Source organism: Macrotis lagotis, chromosome 4, assembly GCF_037893015.1.
Source record: "Macrotis lagotis isolate mMagLag1 chromosome 4, bilby.v1.9.chrom.fasta, whole genome shotgun sequence".
NCBI lineage: Eukaryota > Metazoa > Chordata > Mammalia > Peramelemorphia > Peramelidae > Macrotis > Macrotis lagotis.
The window spans coordinates 92,774,191-92,786,685 of record NC_133661.1 but is presented as its reverse complement, the minus strand read 5'-3'; the positions used below and the strand labels follow the sequence as shown (position 1 = coordinate 92,786,685).

The 12,495-nt window shown below is 38.4% G+C and overlaps 1 protein-coding gene across 1 annotated transcript in view; it reads right to left on the bottom strand.

Annotated features, from left to right (window-relative positions):
* RGS10 (regulator of G protein signaling 10) overlaps window positions 1–10,279 on the bottom strand; it is a 77,575-nt gene extending 67,296 nt beyond the window's left edge. The window contains exon 1 of the mRNA XM_074233537.1: window positions 10,166–10,279. Coding sequence (XP_074089638.1) covers window positions 10,166–10,214 — 49 coding nt within the window. The 5' untranslated portion in view covers window positions 10,215–10,279. The remainder of the gene's footprint in view (window positions 1–10,165) is intronic.
* Window positions 10,280–12,495: the final 2,216 nt, after the last annotated feature.

Genomic DNA, 12,495 nt, shown 5'->3' with positions numbered 1-12,495 from the left:
TCAGGCTCTCCTGATACCAGGACTGATGCTCTAGCCACTGTGCCACCTAGCTACCTCTTATGTGTATAGTCTTTGATCTAGTAATTCCATAACTATTTTACACCCTGAAAGAACAAAACCAAAGGGGAAAAAAACATATAAAATACATTATTTATACACAAAAATATATGCTGAAAACAAAGTGGATACCTACAAAATGGGGAATGGATGAACATACTGTGGTATATGAATGGGATGAAATATTTATTTTTGCATTATAAGAAATTATGCTGATCTGTGTAATTTTTATTAACAGGGCTTTTGCTTTACAAGTCCAAATAGCCTAGGATAAAGGTTCCTATGTGGTAGATGGTAGGCATCTACTTCTGGAAAAAAAGATTTCCCATATTCCCTTACCATATGAGCTGTAGTAACTGCTTTCCATGGCTACATAGCCAGAACAGGTTTCATCTTTAAAACTACTACAGTGGGAGTCTCATTCTTTCTTTCTGATAGTGCACAGGGGAGCTGAAGGTCTTGTTTACCCACAGTATGGGCATCATGAACTAAGAAACCAAGGAGAGGGAAGGGCTACTTTCCTTTTTTCCCTTCCCTTCCCTTCCCTTCCCTTCGGCCCTATGGTCTCAAGAATCAGGTTTGGAGTTTTTGTCTATATTTTTGTCTATTTTATTTGACTTTCTCAGTTCTAGGTGAAGGGAATAAAGTTCCTGTACCTAAGAACCATGAAAAACTTGGAGGCAGGATTCTTGGTTATTTATTACTGCTAGTTCAGTGGGGGTCCAGGGTACTGGACACAAGACTATGGAGGCTATAGACTTGGTCAGACGATGCTTTATAGGAATTGAGATAAACTGTGAAGCTGATCCCCTTAAACTCCCCAAAGACTAAGGTGTTTGAAGAGAAATTTTTGCCCCACTCAGATGTGTGTGAGATGCTGAGGACTCTGAAAATGAGGGAAACAGAACAAATAGGGGCATAATGTAACTGAGAATGTCCCAAACTCTCTTGAAGGTAATGGAAAACCCGAGGTGGGGGTGGGGGAATGAAATGTAGTATATTTGGCCTCTGGTCAAGGGGACCAAGGTAGTCACTTTTATTTTAGGATGACCTATCATGGCCCTAAAGAAGAATTGAAGAAATGCACCTTCTTCCTGCTGGATAGGTATGGGGTCATGTGACAGAATATTGACTATACCATTAGAATATACAATTAGACACATTGTTAAATATGTTGATTTAGTTTACATAACTATTTTTCCTTTGTTATAAAGTGAATGTTTACTGGGGAGTAGAATACAAACAGATACATCCAGAAGTGAACCTTTTAAAAACAAAGACATAAACTGAATTTAAAAATTGAGAAAAACTTGTGAGCATTTATATGAACTGATGAATTTAAAAACAATGATCACAATAATGAAAAGGAAAACAAAACTGAAAGATGTGAGAATTCTGACCAATGTATTGGATGAAAAGTCCTTGGAGGCAGCTTTAATATTTGAATTTATTTCCCCAATATCTGACATGGTGTTTGACATAGTAAGCACGTAGCAAATTCTTGTTGATTCCATTCAATTATGATTTCAGAATACTCCTAATGAAACCAGTGACTGGACCAGAAGGATAAAATAAGGCATTCATTGTCAAATATGGTCAATGGTGTGTGTGTGTGTGTGTGTTTGTGTGTGTGTTTGTGTGTGTGCATGTGTGTGCGCATACACACACACAGCCCTACTTCCCTTTACACCTCAAAGAAACGAATATAGAGTCAAACAGAGACAGAGGGAAAGAAAGATAATGAAATTAAATTAAAAGTTGTTGGCCTGAGATACATAATCAGAAGAGAAATAGGAAAATTCACTGGGACGAAAAAACTAGGTTAGTAACCTAAATCTGGAGATAGTTGTCTCACTTAGGAAAAGGAGAAAATTAGCATAAGAATTTACTGGAGGAGGTACAGCTAAAGTGGTATAGAGGAGAACTAAGCTGGAAATCAGGAGTTCAAATCCAACCTCAGCCCCTTCATATTTACTTAGCAATGTGACCTTGGACTTTAACCCCATTGCCTTGCAAAAATTTTTTTTAAAAAATAACTTAATGGGCGAAAATACAAACTTAGAAATTACAACTTTATGTGTGAAAGGTTCAAATTGCCCATTAAAATGTCAGAAAATGGGCGGCTAGGTGGCACAGTGGATAAAGCACCGGCCTTGGAGTCAGGAGTACCTGGGTTCAAATCTGGTCTCAGACACTTAATAATTACCTAGCTGTGTGGCCTTGGGCAAGCCACTTAACCCCACTTGCCTTGCAAAATAAATAAATGAATAAATGAATGAATGAATGAATGAACAAACAAATAAATAAAATGTCAGAAAATGTCAAAATGAATAAAAACCAAGACCCAACAATAAGAAATAGGTATAATATAAAATATACATGAGTGAAAAAAATGAGAAATTGAAACAAAACTTCTCATAGTCCAGAAAATTCCCAAGCAGAAGATGCAAAAATGAAGTCATATAAAGTAAAAATAAAAATTGAAAATAGTGACAGATAAAGAGAAAATACATTAAACATAAAGTCACCATAGATAATCAAACAGTACTTTATTAAATATATGCATGAATAGTATATTAATTGAGATCTTAAGGGAAAAGCTATTTGAATGACAAAAAGACTTTGAAACCAACAAGTATTTATTAAGTACCTACAATGTGAAGACATATGTACCAAATGCTGGGAAAAACTAGTTACTGGTGAAACCTATCAAATTTGAGGAAATTCCATGGTTGAAACATTTCTTTTAACTAGGCCTGTGATTTCATCAGGGATAGAAGTGACCTCTACCATTGCATTGGTAATTTCTCAGATAACTTAACTTCTCAGAAAGTAGTCATATGATATTGAGAGGTTAAGAAATTTGTCCAATGATTAAAATTCAGTATGTGTCAAAGACAGAAATTGAATCTAGGCCTTCCTGATTCCAAGGCCAAGTCTCTATCTACTATAACACAAGGGCTTTCATAGGTAAATCTATTTAATTCATGCGTTTTGAGTTTAATGATATGTTACAGACAAACTGTGGTCATATCAATTTACATATTTTAACACAATAATTGAAGAAAACTTTAATATTTTTTTTAGAGTTGGGTAAGTAGCAGAAAGGATAATAGAAAGGAAAATATAGAGATGATCAGCTATTTATAAAATCAAACTATCAAAATAAAAAATGAGTTGAGTTCATAGTAGAAATGAAATTAAGATTAACAGAAAATATTGTACTATAGAAATGCAAGCAATATCAATAAAAATGTATTTTTAAAAAAGCCATTGAAAATCTTCACAGAACACTGTGAAGTATCATCAGTACTTCCTAAAAGTTTATTGATGAACAGAATCATTAACCCACATGCCAGGAAAACTCAGAAATTAAGGGAAATGAATCATAACAAAAATTAGTTTTTAAAAAACCCACAAAACCCTTATATAATCTATCTCAAAAAGAAGAATGGACTAAGCTATAATAAACTGCAAAACCTTATCTGGATGGATTTACAACTAATTCATGAAGTATTTAAAGAAAAATTAATCTTTTTTGCTAGGAAAATTATTCTCAGTAATAGAGAAAGAAAACATTCTATGGACCTATTATGTAGCAAATATAGTACTGCAACAAAAAAATAAGTAGGGCAAACTCAGAAAAGAGAAATGTAAATCACTGAAATTCACGTAAATACTAACTAAAATATTAGCCAAAGAATTGTAACAATATAGTTAAAATACTTCACTGAGACAAAACTGGATTTAAAAATTGGATATAAGAATAGTGCAATATTAGCAAAATACTTAGCAACAAAATTCACATGATGCTGATAAAGTCTGTCACAGATGTCTTTGATTAATTACGTATTAATTTATATTAAAACCCTAAAAAGCAAAGATTTGGAAGAATCATTCTCTAAATACAAATTTAAAATCCAAAGATATCATGTCATTTTCAATAAAGAAAAAATGGAAGCTTGTTGTAAGTTCAGGAGTAAAGCAAGAATATACCCTCTTCTCAGCTATTAGTCTTATCTAGAACTAAAAATGCTAACTATGAAAATAAAACTAAATAAAATATAATAAGAGGAATGAACATCCTCAAAGAAGAAACAGAAGTATCCCTATATGCAGGTCATGTGAGAGTTTACTTAGGAAACTTCAAAGGATCAGTGAAGAAACTAATTAAGATAATTAATAGCTTTAATCAAGTAGTAGGGTACAAAATAAATTCACAAAATCATTAACATTCTGTATAATATTAACAAAACCTAGTAAGAGATAATAGTAAGCTATAAATGAATAAAATATAAGGTAATTGATGCATCAAAAACATAAAGAATCTTTAAAAATACAAAAACTTTTACAAAAAGATGTTGTTCATAGCTAAAGTATAGAATATAATTTTAAAAACTGAATCAATCTATTAATCTATAGATCTATTACTATACTAGCCTACTACATAGAGTGACTTTGTATGAAAAAAATAACAATTAATTTGGAGCAAAAAATGGCAAGCATTGCAATGGAAAACTTGGGGGGGAAGTAGGAATGCTAGGTAGACTATCATTTCCAGAAATATTACAAATCAATAAAAATCAAAGTTATTTGGACCAGGTTAGCAAAAAAAAGCAATAGAAACATGGATTAAAACAACAGCAAAAAAAAAGAAATGAGCATAGTAGCCCAGATAAGACTTCATAACACAAAATACTTAGGAAACGACTCCATATTCAACATAAATTAGCAGAGGAAGGGAGGAAGGAGAAGGTAGAGAGAAGAGGGAGAGAACTGCAAGCAACCATATGAAAGAATGACTGATAAAAAGAAAAATGTCTATCAAAATAAATGTAATGCTTCATCTCTCACCCAAGAATTAGCAAAGATGACAAAAGATAGTAATGATCAATGCTTGAGCAATTATGAAAAGACAGGCAAAGAAATACATTGTTGGAGTAATGGTATCATTTTAAGAAAGTTGGAGTTATCCAAACAAAATGGCTTTAATATCTATCGCTATGACTCAAAAATTCCACTGATAGGCATATATCTCAAGATTATTGATAAAAGGAAAAGTCTCATATGTACCAAAAATGTTTATAGCAACATTTTTTGTGGTAGCAAAGAACAGGAAATGAAGTAGATGTTTATTGATTGGGGAATGACTGAATAAACTATGGTACATTAATATAATAGAATTATACTGTCCTGTAAGAAACAATGAACAATATGAATTTCAAAATAAGCATAGACTCACTTAAACTAAAGCAAGTGACATGAGCAGAGTCAAGAAAATAATATACATGATGACTACACTAATGAAAAAGGAAAAGAACTACCAAGTAATTAATGAGAAAGCACCTCCCCCAACATCTTTCCTGAAGTGAGGAACCTGTTTTGCAACATTGTATATGTTTTTTTAAAGATATTGATCTCTTTTACCAATTTTTATCTTTTTTTTTCCTTTTTAAATTATTTCTTCTATGGGATGCTTGGGAAAGGGGAAGGGGAGAGATAGAGTGGAAATTTAGGCTTGCTGGTTTATTAGTATTTTGTTCTGTTTGTTACTAAATAAGGAAGGGTACTATTGGGAGGTAGCCTGGTATAGTGAAAAGGGTACTTTATTTGAGTCAGAAGTCTTTCACTTACTATCCATATAATCTTAAGCAAGTGACCTAACTGCTCTGGTCTCAGTTCCTGCTGAAAAATCAGGGGGTTCACCTAGATGACACCTAAGTTCCGTTCTGGATCTAAATCTGTAATACTTTTTTGGAGAAAGACCTTTTGGGAAGTTATCATGATATTGAAAAAACTAACCAAAAAAATCCTAATAACCCTGAGTGAATTTTTCTTTCTTTCTTTCTTTTTTTTTTAAATTTAGGCAGGGCACTGGCATCCCATAAAGTGAGGTTTTCTCCCAGTCCTACTCTGGCCTGTCTTATCATTGGATAAATTCCTTGAGACAGACTCAGCTTTATAAGTCAGCAAACATACCACCTGAAACATTCTGCAGGGAAAGCTTCCATCCTCAAAGAGGCTGCCTTTCTGGGTTGTTACAACAAAGATATTAAAATAGTTGCATACACTGTCATCTTTAAATAAAAACTCAAGCTGGGTAATAAATCTAAAAATGTTTCAAAGTATTTAATGAGATAATCTTTAACAGGCCCCAAAGAAAAGTCTGAGAGGCTGGGTGTAGTTGGGGAAATCCTACTACACACTCACTATTAAATACTCAAATATAGTCATTAATCATTAAAATTGGAGAGGTCTTAGAAATCAGAGTATCTAAAACACCCATTTGCAAAAAGTGAAGGGACTTATTTAAAGTCTCTCAGCTAAAAAGATAAAAGAAATAGGAACAGGATTTAAATCTTCAGACTCCTAATCTATCCAGTGTTCTTTCCATAGTTGCTCTGTGGGGAGAATTCATTGTTCATATTTCTTTGGGTCAGTGGATTACTGAGAAGCCCCAGAGTCATTCAAAATAATGAAGTCTTCTTAGGGAGAAAGGGAGCAAAAGAGGTAAAGGAAAATTATTAAAGCCTAGGCAAGAGTAAAGTACACTCATCTCAGAAAAATAAAAGTTATGCAAGTTACCTCTTTCCATTCTTAAACAAGAGATATAGAGATGATGGGGGGGATAGATCATTTCAACTAGATAAAATTTAAAAGCTTTTGCTTTTATTGATGAACCAAATCAATACTGTTAGATTATAAAGGGGAATTGTCAAATGAGAAAAATTTTTGCATCAAATGTTTCTGATAAAAGTTAGAAATCCAAGACACCAACACAAAGAATAAGTCCAACAAAAAAATAAGGAAAGACTATGAACAAAATTCAAAAGAAATACAAACTATCAATAACCATATGGAAAAATTACTCCAAATCAATAAAAAACAAGGAAATACAAATTAAATTGACTCTAAGGTTTCATTTCATACTCATCAAGTGGACAAAGATAGCCAAAAACGAAAATCATTAATGCTAGAAAACCTATGAGACAACTGTTATCTACTATTATGAAACTGAACTAGTCCAATCATTCTAGAAGACAATTTGGAATTATGGGAGAAAACTCTCTAAACTCTTGATATCTATTTTGACCTAGAAATTCCAGTACTGGAGACATATGTAAAGGAAGTCAAAGGCAAAAGGAAAAATCCCATATAAACAAAAATATTCATAGCAACACTTACTACAGCAAGAAAAATTGGGAATAAAAAGTACTGATCCGAGAATCACTGGACAAATCAATGAAAATTCTTTGCCTTGATTGCGAATGAAATGAAATATCACAATGCCATAAGAAAAATGAATAATTCAAATAAATATGGGAAAATCTACATAAACAGACATACTGAGTAAAGTCAGCAAGAGGCTGAAGAACATTATAAACGATTACTGAAATAATACAAATAAATCACTAAAATGAAGCCAAATGCTAAGTAATTAGGATAAATCTTGGCCCCAGAAATGGAAATAAGGAAATACATCTTTTCAGTTGAGAGGTAAAGAACTTCAGGTATAGAATGTGATATACTTTTGTCAGATGTGGTCATTCTAAGTGGGTGGGGGAAGGAAAAGATTGATGATACAAATTCAGAAATGGGGGGGGGGAGCTAGGTGGTACAGTGGATAGCACACAGGCCCTGCAGTCAGGAGGGCTTGAGTTCAAATCCAGCCTGTCACTTAATAATCATCTAGCTGTGTGATCTTGAGCAAGTCACTTAATCCCATTGTCTTGAAAAAACAAAAACAAAAAAAGTATGGTGAAATAAAACAAAAGACTCCAATGTTTATTTAAACATAATCATAAAGACAGTTTATGAACACTGAATAGAAGGATATAAAAACATAAGCATCAGTTTAAGGGTACTTTCTCCCATTAATTTTTCAATTCAGTGGCTTGACCATCAGAACCTTAAAATACAATTAGATAATAAGTATGGTAGACTTAGAGTTGTGGAAAACATTAAAAAACATATGCTCCCATAGAACAGAATGCTAGATTTGGAATTTAAATATCATGATTTTGAACCATCTTTGATTCCTACAGTGATAATTACAACATTAACCAATGAGTCTCATGTTCTTTCATGGTAGATTTCCAGTTTTTAGGTCTTAAGATTTCAGCCTAAATATTAATAAATCAAGCATACTACCACAAAAACTAGTCAAGATCCATCACTCTACTGGATGACACTATAAATGGTATCACTCTCTACAGGGATGACCTGAACATTTTTTAAAGTTTTACTAATGTTGTATCCAAACAGGTATATTGATGGCCTTTTTCTTGGAAGATGAAAAGAATGGTGGATGAGAAGGGGTGAAGTGGGGGGGGGGCCCGAAATTAGTACACATTCTTTCCAGAAAGCAATATGCTAATATGCAAGAACAAAAGACAACTGTTCATACTTTTTGACCTGGCAATTTTAGGGAAATATTCTCCAAGGGAATAAACTAAGATACAATAACACTGTAAGACAATATGACCTCTTTAAAATGACAAGTGTAGAGATTTTAATCACAGACTGCAGAGATCACCTAGTCCAACTCTATCATTTACATATGAAAAAGCAAAGGACAATAGAGATTGATTAGATGATTTGTCCAGGGTCATACAGATATAAAGAGCATTGTTAGAATCTGTACAAAGTTCTAACTCCAAATCCAATCACGTGAAAATATGGTTGTCCTTTCAGTCAAGTCTCACTTCTTGTGACATCATTTGGGGTTTTCTTAGCAAAGACATTGGAATGGTTAGCCATTTCCTTCTCTGGATCTTCTCATAGATGATCAAACTGGGGAAATCTAGTTAAATGACTTGGCCAGAGTCACACAGATAGCTAGTAGGTATCTGGGGCTGAATTTGTTTTTTACTCTACTTTTTTTCCCCCAAGGCAAATGGGATTAAGTGGCTTGCCCAAGGCCACACAGCTAGGTAATTATTAAATGTCTGAGGCCAGATTTGAACTCAGGTACTCCTGACTCCAGGGCCAGTGCTCTATCCACTGCACCACCTAGCTGCCCCAATTGTTTTCTTTCTTTTTTTAAATTTTTTTTAGGTTTTTGCAAGGCAATGGGGTTAAGTGGCTTGCCCAAGGCCACACAGCTAGGTAATTATTAAGTATCTGAGACCGGATTTGAACCCAGGTACTCCTGACTCCAGGGCCGGTGCTTTATCCACTGTGCCCCCTAGCCACCCCTCTGGGGATGAATTTGAATTCAGGTCTTCCTGACTCGAGGGCTGGTATCCTACCCATTCCACCACCCAGCTCCCTTAAGAAATGTTTACTGCATATGAAATAACTAAGGGAGGGGGCAAAGCAAAGGATAGTATATAAACAAGGATGACGATCTGAAGGAGCAGAACGTTTAGAATTTATACTTTTTAGGCTCTCGGGAGGCAGCACAGGGAGAAGAGTTGGGAAAAGAAGTTCCGAAATTTTAAGATATATTGTCCTAATCCAGTGAGTAATAGGAACCTGAGTCAAAGCCTGAAACTTCAGCACTCCGCCAGCCGAGCTGGGGTCAGCTTCTCAGTGGAATCTGCCAGCAGCGAGGGGACTGCGGGGCACCTATCCTCGGGGGACACGGCACTCCGAAACCCCAAACCCGAACTCCCTGCACCGCCGGGCACCGCCGACCTGCTGCCCGGGGGCGGCGAGTTTCTATCTGAATAGCAAAGTGAAGACTGGGACTGCTGCCTGCTCGTCCTCTCTCTGCCCCTCTCTCCTCTCTCCTACCTCTCCCTCTCCCTCTCTCCCTTTCCCCACCCAACAAAAGTGCCAAGAACTCGGGCTGGAGCGCGGAGGATGAGGCCGCCCCCCGCCCCGCTGCCCGCTGCCCGGCCGCCCCCCGCTGCCCGCTGCCCGGCCGCCCCCCACCCCGCTGCCCGGCCGCCCCCGCTGCCCGGCCGCCCCCCACCCCGCTGCCCGGCCGCCCCCCGCCGCCCGCTCCCGCTCCTCCCCGGCCGCCCAGCCCCGCGGCTCCGGCTCTTTCGGCCGCACTTCCCGCGGCCCGTCTCCGCGCCCGCCCCATCGGGGCCCGGGCCCGGGGGCCGTGGGGGGCCGTGGGGGGCCCGGGGGGCCGTGGGGGGCGCCCGGGCCCGCTCACCTGAAGGCGGCCGCTTCCTGCTGAGCCTGCTCACCGCCCGGTTGAACATCTCTGGGCCAGGCCGGCGGGCCGCCGCGAGCCGGGGAGGCGCCGGGGGCGGAGCGGGGCCCCCACCTCCGGAGGCGCCGCGTGGCGCGCCCCCCGCCCCGCCCCCCGCCCCGGGGTGCCCCGCGCAGCTCTGCCCGCCCCAAGGCCGGGGTGAACGTGCCGCGAGGTGGGGGCACACTGCGGGCCGGGGGCGCGGCGACGCAAAGGGCCCAGCCTTCCCCCAGACCGACCACTCTGGGGGTCCTCCCGGTTCTGGGGTGCCCATCGGGATGGGCCCCTCTGACGGGGGCCGGGGGCCGGCCCTGGCTTCCCCCGACGCGGACGGCAGCTGCTCAGCAGGGCACATTGGAGAGAACCCCCATGGGGAAAAAAGGCCGAAAAGCCGAGTTCCCCCACTTCCTAGCTGTGGAACTCTTGACGAGTCGCCGAGCCTCGAGTTCTCTAATTATACATAGGAACTTAGGAGAATCAATGGGGCTATTGAAGCCACTTGTGTCTTTGATCTTCGTATGCCCCGTGTTTAGCACAACGCCTCTTACATCAGGAGAGCTGAACCAAATTTTTATTTATCGGAAACGTAAAAAGTTTTGCTCGGAGTCCCTGGAAGATTCGATCATTAGTCTGGTTTCCAAGAACCGACATGAGTCCAAGAGGGAGCTGAGTCTGGGGCTTCCTGACTGGCGTGCCGGCTCGCTGCCCACCGTTTTTCTAAAAAAAAAAAAAAGTATTTCTATTTCCCTTTTATCGCCTCTCTCCGCGCCTCTTCCTCTCTATTCTCCACTGCACAACCCTGGGCAAGCTCGGAGAAGCAGGAGCTTTCCGTTCCTGCAGAACTGTAGAACTGGCAAAGCACCGCATGTGCCTCCTTTCATCACAGCAGCCCTGTCAGAAAAGAACAGTTCTTAGCATCCTCATTTTGCAGATGAAGAAGTTGTGGCCCAGGGAGTTGGAAAGACTGGTTGAGTGTATCACAAGGCTCTTCAAAGACACTGACACTTCAGGGAGCTGGGTGCTGGCCCTGGAGTAGGAAAAGCTGAATTCAATCAAATTCAACTTTCCTTTTATTTATTTTATTTATTCAGCTCCTTCTCTGTTGCTCCTCATCCTAGTTTACATAATGGTTTTATCTTTTTTATTTCAAATTTTTATGGAATGTATTCTCCCCCCCTTCCCCTTTACACCTTAGATACACCAAATTGAGGCTATGATCAATTTTTATAAAGTGTATCCTTTATATCCAGGACATCAAACTAGTATCTAAAGAGGAAAAGCTCAGTTCAGATCCCATCTTGGAGCAATCCATTCAGTTTCTCAGGGCTCTGGAAAGCTCTCTAAAAACTTTTAAGCTGTAGGAAGGGTGGGGATCTGTATTGTTAGGGGGAGCCTCTTAAATTAAAAGTTTTCTATACCAATGAAATCATAGTTGCAGTGCCCATAATGGATATATGGTTTTTAAATGATAATACATACATTCAACTAATAAATGTTTACTAAACATCCACCTTATGCTAAACTCTGTACAAAAGAAGTAACAGTCCCTGTCCTCAAGAGCTTACAATCTATAATAATATTATTCAATTGTCATTCATTATCATTCAAATAGTGCAAAATGCTTTGGAAATTAGAGGAGGGAAGCAATCATATTTACTTTGTAGGCAGGAATGCAAATACATTTGAAATGATTTCTAGAGCTGAGAAGTATTTAGACATGGGATTTGGAGGGCAATGATAATTGTAATTTTGGTAATGGTAATTTTGTCTGAGATGTACTGAGAGGCTTAGAAAGACCATAGCATCATAGATTTAGAGGCAGAAGAGACCATAGAGGTCACCTTCCCCAGCTTCATGGCAGGATTTGTATACCTTGAACCAAGTTAGGGCAGGTTGTAAAGGACCTTAAATGAACCATGGTGTTTAAAATGTACTTAACAGCTAAAGGGAAGCTGTTAAATTCTTTTGAGTTAGGGAATATCTTAAGAATATTTTACTCCCACAGAATGTAAGACTATGTAGGAGGAAGCTGGTAGCACCATAGATAAGAGCAGTAGTTCTGAAATTAGGAACACCTGAATTCAAATCCACTCAAAGATAGTTACTAGCTTTGTGACCCTGTTTAAGTCACTTACCCTCTAATTGCCTACTTAATACAGGGTTGTTGTGAGGATCAAATGAAATACTATTTGTTAGCATACCATAGCACCCATCCCCCATCCACCCCCCACCTTCTCTGGTATATATTTGGCACTATATAAATGCTTATTCTCTTCTCAAGAAAATTCCAA